The sequence below is a fragment of the Cephus cinctus genome, unplaced genomic scaffold (genome assembly GCF_000341935.2).
Source record: "Cephus cinctus unplaced genomic scaffold, Ccin1 Ccin1_scaffold1043, whole genome shotgun sequence".
NCBI classification, from domain to species: Eukaryota; Metazoa; Arthropoda; class Insecta; order Hymenoptera; family Cephidae; genus Cephus; species Cephus cinctus.
The window spans coordinates 205,081-224,304 of record NW_014333574.1 but is presented as its reverse complement, the minus strand read 5'-3'; the positions used below and the strand labels follow the sequence as shown (position 1 = coordinate 224,304).

At 40.2% G+C, this 19,224-nt stretch overlaps 4 protein-coding genes across 12 annotated transcripts in view; 3 read left to right on the top strand and 1 right to left on the bottom strand.

Moving 5' to 3' along the window:
• LOC107271840 (synaptic functional regulator FMR1) overlaps positions 1–4,094 on the top strand; it is a 15,460-nt gene extending 11,366 nt beyond the window's left edge. For 4 of the 6 annotated variants that reach the window (XM_015748321.2, XM_015748319.2, XM_015748318.2 and 1 more), the window contains 3 exons: positions 822–1,043; positions 1,390–1,488; positions 1,930–4,094. In XM_015748321.2, coding sequence (XP_015603807.1) covers positions 822–1,043; positions 1,390–1,488; positions 1,930–2,117 — 509 coding nt within the window. In that variant the 3' untranslated portion in view covers positions 2,118–4,094. The remainder of the gene's footprint in view (positions 1–821; positions 1,044–1,389; positions 1,489–1,929) is intronic. The other 2 variants (XM_015748320.2, XM_015748322.2) reach the window with 1 other exon arrangement.
• Positions 4,095–4,503: 409 nt separating this feature from the next.
• Positions 4,504–17,616, top strand: LOC107271838 (E3 ubiquitin-protein ligase RNF19A). Its single transcript, XM_015748299.2, has 13 exons — positions 4,504–4,899; positions 7,496–7,725; positions 7,827–7,969; positions 8,105–8,294; positions 8,376–8,687; positions 8,799–8,943; positions 9,008–9,144; positions 9,357–9,454; positions 13,462–13,660; positions 13,801–13,996; positions 14,087–14,252; positions 14,318–14,688; positions 14,835–17,616. The coding sequence occupies exons 2-13, from the start codon at positions 7,566–7,568 to the stop codon at positions 15,490–15,492; spliced, it is 2,775 nt and encodes a 924-aa protein (XP_015603785.1). The 5' UTR covers positions 4,504–4,899; positions 7,496–7,565; the 3' UTR covers positions 15,493–17,616.
• On the bottom strand, positions 9,892–12,219 carry LOC107271843. The gene is made up of 2 exons (XM_015748327.2): positions 11,595–12,219; positions 9,892–11,479 (listed from the first exon to the last, which is right to left on the bottom strand). The coding sequence occupies exons 1-2, from the start codon at positions 11,910–11,912 to the stop codon at positions 10,538–10,540; spliced, it is 1,260 nt and encodes a 419-aa protein (XP_015603813.1). The 5' UTR covers positions 11,913–12,219; the 3' UTR covers positions 9,892–10,537.
• Positions 17,617–17,827: 211 nt separating the features above from the next.
• LOC107271837 (tubby-related protein 4) overlaps positions 17,828–19,224 on the top strand; it is a 35,077-nt gene continuing 33,680 nt past the window's right edge. The window contains exon 1 of one of the 4 annotated variants that reach the window (XR_003060991.1): positions 17,828–18,735. Coding sequence is in view for 1 of the 4 variants with exons in the window: in XM_015748296.2 (XP_015603782.1) it covers positions 18,640–18,735 (96 nt within the window). In the remaining 3 variants the exon portion in view is untranslated. The remainder of the gene's footprint in view (positions 18,736–19,224) is intronic. The other 3 variants (XR_003060990.1, XM_015748296.2, XR_001538752.2) reach the window with 3 other exon arrangements.

Here is a 19,224-nt window from a genome sequence, read left to right as displayed (position 1 = left end):
TTTTTTTTTTTTTTTTTTTTTTTTTTGGATACTCATTGTCTTTTCTTCATTGGATTACAGAAGTATAAAAGAGGGTTGCTTCTACTTGGGCAGAGTATTTATGTTGTTTGCAATGTATCAGCTCGATCATTATCGTGATTCCCTTTGTACCATTATTTTTCTTTCTTTTCGTTTTGTCAATGCTCTCAATTAGTCGTTCGAAAATCATTTGGTCAAAATTACTGTCATCCTTAAGTATCGCAAAACGTATTACTATCTTTAAGTCGAATCACATAGTATTATCAGTTAATCGGCCGATTTCGGTGCTACTGCAAGAATAAGTAACGGAGTAACCTTGACATTCTTAAGGATGAATCACAATTAGGTACGATATATATGGTATAAGTTAGAATCTTGTAAGAAATTCACCAATCGTCAGGTGGAATTAATTGTTCAATGTATTAATTAAAATCCTCGTTTAAATTGAAGCATTTATTTTCGTATTGTCTACCGACAATAAACACCGGTACTAAATTAATTTTGCGACGTACTAAAAGATAATTTTTATACAATATTAATAATTGACGTCTCCTCAACATTCGTACCTGGATCCTCCATTTCCTCATAACGATCTACTCCAATCAATGCAGTAAGAAACTCCAAACCAACACGATTGATCCCAAGTAAGAGTCTCTTAATCCATCAAGTTTTTTCTCCACTGTCTACTAACCGCCATCTTGGAAAATATGAAATTAAAAAAAAAAAGTCGAATTCTCAATCGCATCGTTAGCTCTTCTTGTACGCAAAATACACGAGTTTACGATGTTCAATGCCTTTTCTAGGATCACGACGAGACACTTTGGACGGTAGCGAGGATCGCGTACGAAATCTCCCACCCAGAGGTGGTCATCAAGGTCAAGGAGGACCCGGAAATTCAGGTTACATGGGCGGAAGGCAAGGTCGACCACCGGTGCAACGTAGAGATCGCAGAGACGACCGTCGCCGAACGACCGACGACGAAGACACAGTTCTCGACAGTCAAGACGTCTCGAGCATTGACAGAGGTAATGACACGATCGATCAACGAATCAAATTGTCAATTCGAGGATCCACAGTTAAGGATCCTCAGGCGTAGAAATTGTCGTAGTATCGGAGGTTTGCTTTGCGAGTGGCATGGGTTATGAGGCAAACACTTGTGACCATCTAACACCATATATTCGTTACATTTTTGATAACTCAGTGCACGCTACTAACTCACGAGCTATCAGTCTAATTGCCTTTTGCTAAGCATAATTTTGGACTTTATTCCTTCGTTATCCCGATCCTCGCGCAAATCCATATCGTGGACGCTTAGCAAATTATTGCAATGAAATCGAACACGGATGGTCACAATGGTTTGTGTGTGCGTAGAATCGGTATCAAGCGTGGAGGGAGGACCTAGAGGAATAAGACGAAGAGGACATCGACGTTCTCGTCAGCGCAGTACGACACCAGCCAACAGCCAAAAAGGTAACTTTATTATACAGACTGATTTGATGTCTTAGAATTGTCAGTTTCTCCTCTTCTTTTTTCCTGTCTTTTCGTGCAATGACAGTTGTGCTTCAGCATGTCTAAGTGTTAGTGACTAAGTTGGTAATATGAGATTAAAATCTACTTTAAGAATTCGCTACTATTTATCAAGTCTTATATTTATATGAGAGTGGACAAGTAACTGTAATCGTTTTTCCACGAAGAATTTTTAACTTTTTTTGAAGTAAAAAAAACGTCTTGAAGCATATCAATTTCAATATCTTCGATGCGATTAATTATAATAAACATTATTAACGAGGCTGTGTTTCAAGAAGATTTGAAATGGTTGCAAAGATGCTTTTGATTAACGAGAGTTTCAAACATAATAGTCGATTATTAACGAGTCCTCCGTACTCAGAGTTAATTTTTGACTTTGTTTAGGTAGCAATGCAGGACCGAGTGATCAATCAACAATAACCAGCAAGGAAGGAACACCATCGAATGACGTGATCATATCCAACAGTAGCTCTCAAGGACCCAAGGGCCAAAGAGAACCTAGATCTCGCCACTCTCGTATATCTCAGAGCAATAAGCCCAAGGAGGCTCTGGTTAACGGTACCAGTGGCTAAGCATTCCGTAACGTGGAAAGGCCGCCACCGTCGTAATATATTACACCCGATGAGAGCTAATAACATCAGCACGTAACATGACGCATACCCACGCAAGGACTACACGATTATGGATCGCGACATGATTAGTCTATGCTCGTTGTTAAGACTGTTTGCTACCAATAAGAATATGACAGTTGTTTAAGAAATCATCATTCTCCTTAAAAGAAAGAAATGAGAAAAAAGAGCGGGGGGGGGAGAGAGAGAGAGAGAGAGAGAGAACATTTAAGGACACATATTAATATCCATGCATGGTTTAGTTTAATGATACGCGGTTACGCTATCATGTTTGATATATGGACACATTCATTGGGAGGTAGTAGCGGCACAATTCGGCATGAGAAGACAAACCTCTCCACCCTGATTGTGAAACTGTGCCTCATTTTTATACCGACCTCCTAACTTTATCTGACAGTGCTTTTGGTGTACTTTAATAGTGCCCTTCTCACTCCTCCAGACACTCGTTAATATGTTTAACGAACCAACGATAGGCTGGTTATTCGCGGCTCGTACGTCAATTACCGATTCGAATAAATTTCACTCTAGAAATGTCATTGGACGGATAGTACAAGACTAACCGTCTCCTCAGGCCGTTAACCGCCATCTTTACGGCAGATGCTCTAATGGATAGTACGTCTATTACTTAATTAGATACGTGCTCATATTTTGTTAGGGAGGCTGCAATTTAACACTGACGAGACTTCGAGTTGGCCTTTGTGCCCGGGACAAGGCAAGATAAAATGGCGAGACGTAACCGATTGGCCAGTTCGAGGCCAGTTGCAATCCGATGTAGGACGTTGTTACGAATTTTCTATGTTGCTTGACTCGCGTTGAGACGCGTTTTTTTTTTCTTCTTTCTTTCTTCTCAAAATATAACGATTAGGAACCCACTGACGCAGGATCGATTTGAAGGCGGGAAAGAGAAAGAACAGAAAAATGTAAAACGCTTCTTCCGAGCGCTTCCAACGTAAACGTGTCCGTTTTACGCCATTGCTAGAATGAAATTTACTGCGATAGAGCAAGACACCAAAACGAAAAGAAAAGAAAAGAGAAGAGTTGTAATGATTTTTCGTTGTTAATTTTGACAATGACAGGCGGCAGCTGTATAAAATCCTGGTTCAACGGTATTCCCAATGATGTTCCTTCTATTTACTTCGCAAGATTGAGTTGTTTTTGGTTTACAATTATTAATAGAGTTACTTAACAATACTAGATTTTTATGTTTCAATGCTGTGCTAATTAATCATGCCTTGATCAACGCTAAAATGGCTTTTTTGATTACAAGAGAGACACAGACAGGTGTGCACAAGGGGTTGGTTTCGTTTCCCGGTACACTTCTTACATAATTTACCATTTCTTTTTTCTTCCCTTTTTTCCTTTTTTCCTTTTGTACTACCGTGTAAGCATAACTATATCGAATTATAGAATTTGGTATAGAGTTCGTTTCTCTCCATTGTTTCAACATGATTTAAAACGAAAGTAAAGATATACTTAGTAATACCAATGTATGATGTGCCAGAGAAGGAATGATACATGTTTTATGATATCTAGCTGAAGTGCAAACTTAGCGCATACCTTTATTACTATAATACTACTTAGTCAAAATGTGGATGTCTGAACAAATAAACTAGCTTTACTATACTAAGCTATAAAATAGATATGGTCAGCCGTTTTAAATTGAGCGTCAATTTAAAACAGTTGTCTCTCTTCTTCCGGATATGACAACAACTAATCGGACGTGTCTCATGGATTTTGCAAAACTCACGACGGTTGATGCAACTTATTGACACTTAACAAAATAGCTGCCATAATATCTGAATATCATTATGGTAGCAGAAAAAAAGAAACTGAGATATCCCCCAACTTGCTTGTTTCAGATACATTTGTATTGATTGCAATTTGTGCATAATTTAAGAATAAAACATTTCTGTACATAGACTGGCCAACATCTTGATTCCTCTTTACTGTTATATATTATAGGCGTATAATATTACAATGTACAAATAATTAATCCATTATTGAAAAAGGAAAAAAAAAGTGGTAACAAGTTATACCATTACTTTAGTCTATTCCGTGGGATTAATCTGGCGTAATACAATTATAAGAACATTTATTGTAATATTATAGAGCTAAGTAAATTAAAGTTGAGTTTCGTACTTTTTTTTGCACCATACAGGAAATAGTTTGAATGATAATTTGTCGTGCATTTTGTTTAAATTGGGGATAGAAGGAATTTCTTTTACGGTCACGAATTATTTATCATGCAGTAAGTCGAGGACTTGGCGTACCACTGACAGCCATTGGGACTCGAGCCAAGGAAAAAGCCAGCAGCAAGGCCCAATCGCAGGCCAGAGTTCAGTCCAGTTTCTTTCGCGAGACGGACAAGCCACGTCTATTGCGTATCTGCCCAAACTGTTCGTTGTTCACTCTGATTGCCCTGTACTTGCTATTGTGAAATTAGCTTTGATTCATTACACGTACAGGCACGTATAGGGCTACAGTGAGGCTCTGTTTGCCAATACTTCTATAACCTGTTGTGACGGACGTGGTGTGCATTAAACGAAAAACTACTTGCAGCTCGTGAAAGTGACCAATTACGTAAAATTTTCTGGTGATTTCCATCCTATCTGATGACAACGTGGATTTTGAACGTCAATTCGTCATCCTCTATCAAGTGCAACAAGTGAAATACGCGATTAACAGTAAGGAAGTGGCGTTTATCGAAGATCATTTCGTTTAGCAGGTAACTTTTAGTACTACCATATATATTCGTATCAATCTTTAGGATAATTTCGCAATGGTGCACTGAGTGACCAGTGAAATTATTATATCCTGTGTCGAATTTCCGGCAATTTGCCATAGCAATTCGTAATGGTTAATATCGACGTTTTATAATTATGAAACATTTGGGGTTGGTGTTGCTAGATGCTGACTATGATAGACTAAATTTTGTGATTAATCTCATTTACTCTTGTAAGAATAGATACGATAAAAATGATGGCTCTGCTTTGATAGATATTCTTTTTAGTTTATGTATTTTTTAATATAAAGTTGCCTGCGAAGAACATTCAATTACATTGCATTAAATTGTAGTGAGCTTATCGTGTGTTTTTGGTTTAGCTATATGATCATTATGAAAAAAAGAAGTAGAACTGGTATTTCAGGTTTTAGTTTGCTGGGAAAAATCCAGTAAAATATAGTTAAATATTGTTTACTGGATAAGAGTTTGATTATAGCATAAATTACATGATGTGAAAAATTAGCTTGTGCAATTCAGCAAATGGTGGTACATGGAAAATATATTTTCTGAAAAGAGATGAATCACTTGTTACTGAATAATGCAGATGTCATCATACATGTCAGTGAATAATAGGTTCGCATAGTGGATAACATATTATTTTACTATTACATTGTGTGTCTTATATATATTTCTAGGAACAGTTTATCAATTCATATGTCTCTGCACGTCAGAGACACTGTACAGTAAAGTAAAATTCTGGAAAATCCCAATCTATTTTTAGGTAGACATTGCCAAGAGAAAGATATTACTCATAGGCATTATACTCATAGATATTCGAGTCATGCGATGCTTAAAATATGAGTGCAATGACTGTTATTGAATAATATTTTTAAAATTCAAACTTAAGGAATTAATTGAATAAACAAAGTAGATTCATAGGAATTCAGAGAAACTTTTGTAGTCATACAAAAACATAACGACTACAAGACTTGTACACTTTAAGTGATCTGAATAGCGTGATAAGAAATAGTATCTCGTTCTATAGTATGTGTCATAACGTTAAAGATCTGTAGATCTGGGATTTCTCACGTCACGGCATCGGGCAAAAGCGTTCAGCGAACCTAAGTTCCGCTGAACTTAGACTACTCAGCGATGATAAAATCGAACGAATTTTCGATTAGTCCCTTACTGGCACATGTCCCGCATTGGGGATACAGCCATAAGGAAAGGAAGGAAGGAATTAGTCCCTTAGCATTCTATTGGGAGTCTTGCGACTACTTTCCTTTTTCATCCTTTCATAAGTTACCGAAGAAAGCTAGATGGAATACGTAGAGTACTTTTCCCGAGAAGTCAATTTGCTGATTCCACGATGCGCCATCTCGTTTTACTTGGGGAGCCTTTCACTTAAAATTTTAACGAGGAATTAAGTGCTTCATGCCGCTTTTACCAAATAGTTTTGACAGAACTGTTACTTTGACGTACCATTCCGTCCTCGTGTATTTCATAATTTCTTTGCTTACCCTATTACAGGATATTTTTAACCTAGACCATATGTGCTCGAGGTGGCGTTGCACTTGGTATACATCATTGTAGTTTCCAATCTAAACCTACTCCGGTTTATTCTACCATTTTTTTTTCAAAGTAGTCAGCTGTTGTGTCAATCGGATACCCTTAACCAACAAAGCTTGCGAAAACTTAAGTTTTAGTAGAGTTGTGCGTAGTATCTTTATATATATGGTTATTATTAGGTTTTGTACAAATTGGGTAATATAGTTGCCCAGTTGATTGCCATGAGTTTCTTGGCTTCTTTATGGCACATGGGAAATTAGATGGGGATTTTTTCTGTTTGTTACAAGTCATTCAATCAAAGTTTGTGATCCTTTACTGTAGATGTATATGACATTGATTTTTTATGCAAAGAAAATATCTTAACTACTGAGTGAGTTTAGAACCTAATTAAAAGTTTTATGGATCACTGAAATTGTTTGCAAAATATATACTTTTGGATACGTTAATTCAAATTTTAAGAAAATAAATATGTTTATCACATTGGAAAAGTTTATATGTTATTTATATTTTTGTTATAATTGTAGCTTTAGTTATTCTCAGAATTTGGGTAGACTAATCTAATCTCAAAATTATTGCCTGTTCAGATAAGCATAAATACTTCTTGCAAGTATGAGACAATTTTTTATCTATTACCGCAAAACAGATTTTATTGATAATTTATAAGATATCCTAACTTGAGAAAGAAACGGATATCAATTATATATTTATGAATGCTTAAATAAGATCTTATGTAAAGCTTGTTAGAACTAAGTACTGTTTTTTTTTTATATATGTGAGATTATGCATTTTATGAGTTAAACCTAATATAAATGATATATTTGAACTTCAGACACTTTCTTAAAATAATTAATCTGAAATTACAATCAATTAAAAATGCACAGGTCTTTAAAATATTATATACCGTATGCTATTTTAAACTTAAACATGCAGTGTAAAAATTATTTTCATAAAAAAGGGATGTTACATAAAATAAGCATTTTCTTATAGATTGTGCAGTTCTTAAAATGTGCAATAAACATTTTTCTTGCAGGTTGTGCAGTCTTTAAAATATTCAAGTACCCTGGAGAGTATGGCATTGTAGCATTACACAGATTCATAGAATGCGCAAAGAAACCGATGCTGGAGTGGGTGGTTGCAATGGAGTGCAAACTAGGCCTCGTAGACTTTTACCAAGGTTTTCTTTGCGGAGACTCTTGTATTCCAGTCCCCTTATTGGACGTCGTATTACTAGGACACCTAGTGCCAGTAATAGAAATAAAGGTACCTTACATATAATACTTTATAAATTTACCTTATAAACACAGTTTTATTAAATATACCATACATCGATAGCTGTTGAAATAATAATAAATCGTTTTCAGCTAAGGATGCAACAAGCACCAGGGTGACAGATGTAGAAAAAGGTGAAGCCAGAGTAAGTAATGGCTCTAGTCATTTTCAATTTCACAACCTAGATCTACAGCGTACTTCCAGCAAAGGCTCTGTACTACCTACTGCCGGAAAGGTACTTATAAAACTATTTGCGTGTGCTCAGTAATACTCATACCCATATGCCGCTGCTTCTTGGTGAATTTTTTCCTTATTCCAAAACAAGAATGTTACTCTTAGAAAATACCGATACTTATTCTTATCATTTCAGAGCAACGAACATGGCTTAATGGAATGTCCATTATGCTTGGCTGAACTCCCATCCGAATTATTTCCAATTGTACAGTCCTGCCATCATCGCAGCTGTTACGACTGTTTCCAGCAATATCTGAAGGTCGAAATATCCGAATCCAGAGTTAATATAGCCTGTCCTGAGTGTTCGGAACCCCTTCACCCTAATGGTAATTAATTCATAACAAACCCTTACTCGTTTAGAACTTGCAATCGTATATATAAATGATTGAAACGTATTATTTTTACAGACATCCGAATGATCTTAAACGACCAAGTACAGCTGGAAAAATATGAAGATTTTATGGTACGCAGAGTACTGGCTGTGGAACCAGATGCCAGATGGTGCCCTGCACCAGATTGTAGCTTCGCCGTTATCGCCAGTGGTTGCGCATCGTGTCCTAAGTTGCGTTGCGAACGACCAGGTTGCGATTCATATTTTTGCTATCACTGCAAAGCACGATGGCATCCAAATCAAACGTGCGACGCAGCACGAGCTCAACGTTCCCAATACTATGAGCGAAGTTCGTCCCTGAGCTTTAGTCAGAGCGATTCGCAACACAGTATGTATATCATGTAATTGAATTAGAATTGCTTTAATCATCGAGTCATTCAGCGGATACTTGCATGATTTATTTGTCACAAATACATGAAGCGTTCATTCTTTGTTCTAGGAGACGACATCAAACCCTGCCCGCGATGTCAGGTTTTGATTGTGAAAATGGATGATGGCAGCTGCAATCACATGACTTGTGCTGTCTGCGGAGCAGAATTTTGTTGGCTTTGCATGAAGGAAATCAGTGACCTACATTATCTAAGGTATTTTACAATAAATATAATACATAATTATTCACCGTGTAATCAATTAATCCTTCTTTTTTAGTCCTTCCGGCTGTACTTTCTGGGGAAAGAAACCGTGGTCGAGGAAAAAGAAGATTCTTTGGCAACTCGGTACTCTCGTAGGAGCTCCGGTTGGGATTGGCCTTGTAGCTGGTATTGCAGTTCCTGCTATGATAATAGGTAACTCAATATACCATCTGAAATGATATCATACATACCTCAGTTTATTGTTTCCATTTCGGTTTTATCGCATTCATACGCGTACAGTCTGTTATCATTTCGACTACTGTGTTATTAAAATGTGCTGCTTGTGAGACAGCCCGGAAGAGAAAATTCACGAGAAACTTTATTATCGTGCAAATTGTAACAACCTCAACCGTATGTATGTTCAGGTATACCAGTATGGGTCGGGAGGAAGATATACACAAGATACGAGAAGGCGAACAAGCACAAAAGGAATGCTTTCATCGCCGGTGGCGTTACTGCATCGGTAAGTTTTGAAACAGTTAGAAAACCATTATTTGTCTTTCCCAAATTTATACCGTGCTGATACGATTATTGAAATTATGCACGGTACAAAGAAAACTCCGTCATTCGCAAACAATATAATCTACGTTGATAATACGCCACTGAATACACTTGTCCCGTGAAAAAAAGTCATGGCACAAACTTACTAACCTCAATAGCATAGGGCAGTTATCAGATCCTTATTAGATGAATTAACTTGAATAACATTACTTCGTATAATGACCCTTAATTGTCCCGTAAATGAAATATTGTTCGAGTACGCTTTTAAGAATTTTAAAGAGACACCTCGGCACTGGTAAAATAAATAAGAGACACGTGTTCTTCAAAATTGACGATACATCGTAGTAAAGATAATATTTTATTTGAACAGGTCGAATCATTTGTACAAAGAAAAGGATGATACGAATAATGCGTGTGAGGATTAACATTAATTAGAAGCAAATGACATTATACCAATGAATAACGAGTATGGGAACTTAGATAAAACGAAGGGATCCGCACAGATAGGATAGTACATGATCTCACGCGTCGCTTCCGTTTCCAATCTTCCTTCAGTGTGATGCAAATTCAATTTGAAAAAAAAAAAAAAGAATCGTCGACTTCGAATGCCCGAGAAACGATTCCTCGGCCACTTAGATTACTATTAATGGCAATGGCGATTGCCCGTAATTCACGGATATTTAATATAAATAAAAATCCTTCGAGTCGCTCTGCTCGCAGAAAGCTTTTACGTGCGCGCGTTAAAAGCACGCTTAAAGCCACTAGATTCTCGTTCAGCATGCATATTTACTTTGGACACATTCGTAGCTTCAAAGATGAGACGAGTTACGAGCATTTTTCAGTAATCGTTTCTAATTTGCGTCATCATTCGTTTCACTGTTGCTTCCTCTTTTTCTTTTCTTCTTCCTCCTGCTGCTCACTTCCTCTTTCTTCTATGCATTTTTCCATTCGATTGCTCGTACGCTTGCCAACTCGCCTGTTTTGCGCTCGCGTGTAACCAACGATATCGCCGTGATATAAATATTAATTTGAGAAAGTCAAAATATTACGGGCCTGTCGCCTTAACGTCTGCCGTCTCGCCGCTGAGGATACCGTCATTGTGAAGATCTTCGAGGACGTCGATGAGACGCTGCTCAGTCAGCGGATCACCCAGCGCAACGTCCACGGATCCTATGCATAGTAACAGTGCAAGTAATTGAGAGCGCCTGTAATCCCTGTTGAGGTCGTCCCTAGTGTAGTTGAGGTCCTTAGGGATATCGAGACCAAGACTGGTGCAGGTGGCAGTCAGGGCGTCCCAATATTTGTCCAGGAGGGACTGGGTGTGTCTTCGGCGTAGCTCGGTGGGCGCTGAACTGACGAGGAGCAGAGCGATGTCGTTGGTGGGACGACTGTAGGTAACCATTTGCCAGTCGAGGATGGCGCACTTGCAGGTACCGTCTTCGGCGTCCTTGAAGAGAAGATTGTTGCACCAGAAGTCGGTGTGAGTGATCAGCGCGAGGGGATCCTCCGGTGCGAGAAGAGCGGCGATTATCTCCTTGGTGCGTGGGCGCAGAGCGAGGAGCGCTTCCAGGACGGCTTCGAGTCCTGGTCTTCTCTCCAGGAATCTAGCCAGCTGGGGCAAGCCACGCTCTACCAGTTGCTGGTACGAATCCGTCGCCCTGGCCGTTTGGAAGAGGAACGGATAACGCTCCGACAGCGGACGACCTTCCTTGGTCTTGAGAGCCAGTGACAATCCATGAAGGCAAGCCACGGCGCTCAGGGCAGCTTCCGCCTGTCTCAGGGTCAAGCCACGCGAAAATTCAGCCCCTTCGAAGCCCCTTGGACGAAGATTCTCCAGGACCAGGAAGGACTCTGGTGGCTCGGGACTGTCTTCGGTGCCACCCGCTGGACTGTAGTGAGCGTGCACGCATGCAGGAATTGGCAGCTCGATTCCACTGTCCGGTGATGATAATTGCCGCTTCTGGAACGCCTCCAGGTCGGGAACGACCTGCGGAATGACAAAGGACCAGACAAATGTCAGAGGATGTTTCTGGGTATCTTAATGCAATAATTCCTTAATATTGATTGTCCACATTCGAGATCGGATGCTCGGTGCTATTTACCTGGGTGTAGAATTTTATTTCACGTAGATCGAATTGAGCCTCGGTGACGAAGAACCGACTGAATGGATCCTGGGGCAGGAGCTTGACGATGACGCTCAATTCGTTCCGTGCGTCATCCGGTTTTGTTCTGTAATCAACGTTGACTGCAAGGATGTCGCTGAGGACGCTCTCACCAGCTGTGCAACCGGGCCGCACGGTGAAGTCGTCAACGGTAACCTGAGATCCTTCCCCGTGATGCACAGTCAACAAGCTCTCCAACCACTCCTTGGTGACAGGCCACTCGCCGCACGAGCCATCCGTATCCTCGCTGTCAGACATGTCTTCCTCGGAGCTTCGATGTCTCAGTTATTATCAGATCACCGCCGGCCGATTCACAGAGACCCGATTCACCCGGATCACAGAGACCTTGTCGTCAATATTTTCGCATAATAATGCGAACCGCTGTCCTTCCTCCAATGGGTGCGACCACTGCTGGAAACCGAGGACACTCCTCCTCCACAGGAAACGTACCCACGAGTATGAAGTGACACCCAGTTTAATTAGCACTTGAGAGATTCACTCAAGTCCTCCTAATCAATTGCACCTTGAATTCTAATATTCCTTTTCTCTCTTGCATTCGCAGCTTCCGCTTCCCGTTACGCCGCCCTTTAAGAGAGCATGCTTATACCGGCTCACGTCAAATCTTTACGGATCCTGCTCCAGCATCAGGAAGTGCAACGAACACTGCACCATCCAGTCTCTCTGCCTCCTCTCGATTCCTATCTCTATCCACTTTGTCTCTCTTCTCCAGTTTAACTTTTATTCTTCCCCCCCCCTCTCTCTCTCTCTCTCTCTCTCTCCCTCCCCTGTATATGTCTTGCTCCTCTTTCTTCTTTATTCCTATACTTCTTCTCAACGTTCCTCTCTCTCTCTCTCTCTCTCTCTTGCTCTCGCTCTATCACTCTCTCTCACTCTATCCTCTACTCTCCTCCTTCAGTCTGGTCCCGTCTCTCGGATCTCGTTCTTCGTGTAACCGCAGTGTGATAACTACCGACACAGCGAACTATGAGCGTGTCGCGGCGCCATGGGCGGGACGAGTGCGCGCACTCGTTCCTCAATCAATATCCTTCTATGCCTCCCTTCTTACCGTCGGCTCGCCCGCATCGCGTTCCCCTTGCTAGATTGACCAGGAATCTGGAAATCGTACTGTGTGCTTCGTGCACGATCCTTATCCCGCGAGGGCGGAATCCCATGACCGACGATGTCAACTTCGATCGCAGCAACTGGAGGTCCCCCCGTGTGTTACTCAGTTCTGAATGGATGATTTGAATGGGTCAATGGAAAGTTCATTTGAAATTTGTCTATAGGAATTGATTTCCAGGTTCCCATTAGTCTTGCGATTATTTGCACAAGTTTGATTGAGTTTACCGTCCTTGGAAATTAAACTTGTCCTTTGATAGGATGCGTGTTTTAGGATCATTGTCTCTGGAACTTTGTAACTCATCGTGGAGAGACGTCTAGTTGATGTTCTGTGAGATTTTATAAAGAAATTCTGAAATATTGTTTGGTTCGTTAATGCGAGTTATGTACTTCTGATGCGTATAATGAGATGTTTCAGAAGCGTATATGTATAATATATGTATTTTACGAGCCGCTTGTTATGCTCTTAATTTTATTGCGCTTTGTGGAAGGAGGCTCATTAGTTAGTCTGTTTTTTTTTTTAGGTAGGAATTTCCTCAGCGTTGAATCTCAAATATTTTTATTTTATATTTCATAGCACATTCATGTTACTTGGAGCAGCGTTTCATTATGACCTGCAGCAGAATCGCTTGTTATCTTTCGAACGTCGAGGGTATTTGTTATTTTAAACATTCTTTTTTGCTTACAGGTTCTGGTGTCACCGGTATTGGCAGGATTGGCAGTGGGTATCGGAGTTCCGATATTGTTATTTTATGTGTACGGCGTGGTACCAGTCTCTCTGTGTCGTAGCGGAGGATGCGGCGTATCCACAAACGGATCTGGAGTACGTTTCGAATTTGACGACGAAAATGAGCTGATGGGTGCTTTGGGTGTACGAAACGCCGGAGGTAAGTCCGTCATGAGTCAATAGACTCGTGAAGTCCTTGAGTTTGTATTGTCACATCCGCTATGGGCTTCCTGTAGCTGTATAATTATAACTGAACTATTTTGGGAGGGTATTCAATGACGCTTCAACCTCATATTTCAGATGCAGCATCGATAGATGTTGCGAGTCATCGTGGCGGAAATCCATCGATAGGAGAAGCTTCCCTCTCGCTGGGAAGCGGCAGCCAGCTGGAAAAGTTGGGCAGGGAAAATGATCGCGAGAGTGCCAGTAACGTAGCTCTGGCAGGTACAAGCCTTGCGGGAAGCATAGCATCTAGTGTTCTTCCAGGTGGCCAAAGGTATGGAGTAAAATTTGAAATTTAGATTGTGGTAATAAAACACACTTTAAGGCAGCTGTTAATTATTTTAATTCATTGTTTGATATTTAGGTTGGAGGTGCAAGCTGATGTGACTTCCACGCAGAGATTCAGTTTGTGCAGTGAAACTGCTTCTGCAGCTACCAGCCTCTCTGAAAAGTCTGTTAATGCTTCAATTGCACTGGATGATGGCGCAGCATCGACTAGGGCATTGGCGGGTTCTGTTCTCAATTTTAAAGTAAGTATTTGTTATCAATAAATTGTTATGCTTGTTAAACTAGAGTTTTTTTTGTCATAATTCAGGTCGACAGTAGCTCCACAGGCGGTGGACGAAGTACGGAAGGTGAACAGACAATAGGTTCTACTGGAGGAGGTCACATGGACTCGGCAGGACAAGCAGCGTCTTTGAGTTCGCTGGAGGAGATTGCACCAGGTCTTGCTAAACGTACTCGACGTAGACCTACCCTTGACCGGCAACCTAGTGACTCCAGCAGTTGGACTGTCTGCGGCGAGGATGGTGGATCCGAGCGCGTTCGCTTCGATGACCACGTTAGTTTCATCGAGGCTGACCAGGAAGCTGGACTTGGGACATGCGCAGTCAATAATCGAGGACCTGGAAGACGTAAGCGAAATAAGGAGCTTGAGCAGGACGGCGAGGTTCCAAAATCGTCAAGGTATATTTTCATCGAACAAGACGTCGCGTACATCGGCACCATTAACAGCCACGCGTCTGCTTCAAGCTTATCCTAACGTTAATGTTAATATTTTGTTTAAGGTATTGGAACAACGTAATAATTTCTTTTAATTTATTATCTCCTAGGTGCTCCAATAGTGAACTAAATTATGCTGAGGCGAATGTTGTGCTGGATATTAATGATGAACCACGTGAAAGGGTTAACGTGGCTACTCTACGAAGTGTATTCTTTCACAATCCAGCTGCCTGTTCTGATCGTGAGACAAGGTTGCCAGTGATAGTAGAACCATCTGTATCGCAAGCACAAACTTCAACAGAACAAATTCGATTGCCTGTATGGGAGAAGTTTGCAGAAAATGTATCACGGGAGAATTCAGCACATGCGAGGTTACCGAAAAAGAATATGACTTCGTCACGAATTACTACAGAGTCTATTAGAATGACTCATATGAGGACGCCATCAATCGTAGAAGCGCCAATCATTAAGATGCCTCATGATTTGGAGTTCAAATCATCATCTATTGATAGTCCTGTCATTATGATGCCTCATGAATTGGAGCTCAAATCATCATCTATTGAAAGTCCTGTCATTATGATGCCTCATGAATTTGTATCCGAGATCAACCAAGTTGCAAGGCCCGTCCTGACGCCTGATGACTTTGTATCCGAGATCAAACCAGTTGCAAGGCCTGTCCTGATGCCTCATGAATTAGATTTCAAGTTATCAACAATCGAAAAGCCCATCATCAAACTGGCTCATCACCCAACCGCGGCACCGTTATAACCCACGAAACAGCCCATCGTTTGGAGTGCCTCATCATGCATATCCAGCCCCTTCTTGAGACAGGGCCGATACATCAGTAAAGCTACCATTAGTAGACCTACTATTTAACGTCATTACCCGTAGTAATCAGCGAGTTACGAACTGTTACTCTCATCAGAATTAAACATCACTGGTAAAACTGTCACCACTTACATCATCGTTTCCAGTTTGCACAGAGAAAAATACCCCTTCGCCCGACCTACAATACAGTCATTTCTTCACACGAAGTTAAATCATTGTCATTCAAGTTGTCGGAATGATATCTCCGAAATAGCTCAAAGTTTTCATCGAATCTATTTGGATGCCTGGACTAGAAGACCTAGATCGTCTATCCAGAACCATGATAAAATGTTATCGAATGATAGTAACCAAATTACTTGTATCAGCGTTAAAAGCTTCCGCAGTGCCAATACGCGTATCTGGCGTCTCAAAACCAGTTGAAAGTTTGCACTGCTAAAAAAAAAAAAGAACAAAGACTGAGCATGCATGCCACGTTATACATACTCATACGAAAAAAAAGTATAGACGCACAGTCAATTTTATATACGTCCGTATACTCTTTAACAAACTTCCTGCAGCGCCAAGAACTAATGCACGCGCATGCGCAAACCTCTATGCCCATGCACATGCATTCGATCCGCGAACGTCATTACGTGTACTTGCCCAAGCAGGCAACCAATCGGATATCTTTTTTCAAAGATGCATATAGGAACCGTGTATAAATTGGCTGTGCACAGAAATACATACCGATACCTGCGCATATGCATATGCACATTCGCGCGCGACATATGCATCAATGCACCGATCAGAATGAAAGTCTTGCATAAATGGATAAGCGTGCTATTATGATAGTATATTTATCTGGAATTAATATGGACGGTAAACATCGACATTCGTTATGACAATGACGACTGCTCTATGGCGATCAAACAAGCAAAAGGAACGATATTTGTACATTAGAATTGTGTACATAGCTCGCGAGTAAATTTTGCAAAACTCGATCTGCCCGTAGAATATATATATATATATATTCGCGCGTGTGTAATACGTTCACAACTGTACCCTCTCTACTGCCCCAGTCCAGTCCCCTCTGCCCCTCCATTAAGCTAGCTCATTTATTCTTTTGTCCACGTCCAAGTACGACCTAAATTTTAATCTGTCTGGGCAGAAGTTAAGTCGCAATGCCCAATGCTACTTCTTGCCTGTGTGCTTTTGGTTCGGCAGTGCATCTACCGTAAGTGCGATAATTATAAGAAGCAGAAATTACATATTCGACGATTACAAGCATATGTAATATATAGATATATATGTATTATATATATACACAGATATGATTGGTACGTCGGTAAAATTTGACCGGTTTTTTTTTTTTTTTTTTTTTTTGTAATAGCCCCCCTTCCCGGTCCCACCTGCCCCATGTTTGCCTATAAAGCACAGATTTCCTTAAGCCCTGATTACTCAGTGCAGCATTTATTAGTATCATTTTATTGATTATTTTGTTTAATTCTCTTGTAAAGCTCACGTGGCTTCCGGCTTTCATTGGTTCACGCAGTAATATCAGAGTAAACGGTGAATGAAACTTGTAATCGATGACAATCGATACTGCGAGATACGTTGATACATAGTGTAGAGTGTCGTGTTAATGATAATTTTATTTTTTACTACGAAAAGAGGTTTTGTATAGATATTGAATTTCCTTTAGAGATAATGGCGAATCGAATTATTGTTCAGCATATTTGTTCTTTGTTGATCGCATGATAGCGGATCGTGGATAAATGTGCAATTTTGTTTGTCAAATAAAAGTTTCAGTGTAACGATACACGCTTGCGATACCTAAGCCTGGATGCACGGGCCGAACCATTAAACTCTAAATGATAACGTGAGCCGCCGTGTTTCCCCCCCACCTCTTATACAGGATAGAAGAGAAAAAAGAAGAAAATGCGAAAAAAAGAAGAAGAAAAAAAACGAGGAAGATAATTGGAAACTTTTATGTAAATAATATATCTACACTTAAGTCAGGCGTTACACGCGAAGCCTGTTCATAGATATTGACATATAAATATATTAAACAATTACTGACGCATACCTATTGGAGTTTATTTATTTAATAATGTATCCAACGAGATCAAGTATAGAATAGGGATTATATTTTTGACGGCTGACGTATCAGTTTGTTTCTGATGATTTTCAATGATACTATTTCAAGAGTATAGAAATATTTAAATTGTCGAACAATTAATTGTTTATTAATGATCCTAGTAATTCCTTGTATATTTGTAGATTCAATGAGTTAAATATTTTCGTATTTTTTGAAGTTACAAAAATTCCTAGAGTCAGGTGGTTCGTGTTTTGAGCTTGCGGAATCGTTAGTGCAAGCTTGAGCCGTCAGACGGCCCTGGCTTACCTTCAAGGCGCGCAATCAATACACGCGCGAGTCCGTAGGGTAGCGACTAGCCCTGTACCGCGAGCGAGCTTTCAGTTCGACATTGGGCCGCGCTGAAAGCTCACCGGGGACACGGAGTGTCAAGGTGGTGAAAGTATCAGCGAGCAAGAGGTGGTGGCTTACGGAGAGAAGGACAAAGAGGCGGAGGAGAAAGAGGAGGAAGTGGCGGCGGCAAAATGGCGTCGACGAGGGGAAACAAATGACGGGGAGCTTTTGCAAAGCATTGCTGACACTTTCGAATTCCTTATGGAGGTTACCCATGTAATCGACGAGAGTTCCGAGGACTTGATTCTTGTTTACGAATAATCGTGACGTCACTTTTTTCATTTATACCTGCCAAGCGTGCTTGGGAAGGCATACATTTGTGTTGTTTTAGCCCTTTTTTGTTGTCCCTTTGTTTTTCAAAAAGTGTATACAAACACATTGCTCGCTCACGATTCATTTCTAGTTTTAATGTAACGTCCGTTCGGTGCGACACGTTTCAGTTGGTATTTTGATCGCGTGAGATGCAGACGACTCGCGTCGGGTTTTTTCTACGTTGTGTACTACGGGATAACGGACTGTTGCGTTGTCGAATTATCGTCGGGGTTATTTTTCTAGTAGTCGGTGTGCTGTAGATTTTGTAAGTTTTGTTTGATGGGCCCTCGGAAAGTGTGGACGCAAAAATGCATTTGCATTTCGAGAAGAATAACAACGCCAAGTGTGACTGCAATATCCTGTCTCTCAGTTGGATGGGAAAAGTACCGGACGAATTGCCCGAGGTAAGACGAACAATTATCATTGCATGCTTGTACATCGATAATGGATCTTTGACGTGTAGGAGAATTCATGTTACATTGAAGAGGTCCATATACGTACATATTACGTATTGCTGTGGAAGTATAAATTTTAGAGTCAGAAACAGGCTTATTTAAAATGAATATTTTATATGGACAAAAATACGGTGATTAGATTTTGCATTAATTAATTTTTTTTGAATGAATAATAAAAACCGTTATTAATCACAAGGCTCTGGACTTCTTGATAAAACGAGCAGTTGTGTCTAGAATCAATTTTCGATTGGAATTACAAAATGTCACTTGATCGTGTAATTAAAAATAATTTCCAATACTAATTTTCTACCTAATAAACGAGAAGTTATTAGATGTACTCTTCATGGGGAATTTATATTATCCTAAGATGGTACAGCCTGGCACAAGATCTTGTCAGTAATATAATTTGTGTCTTGACTGAATAATTGAATGCAGCGA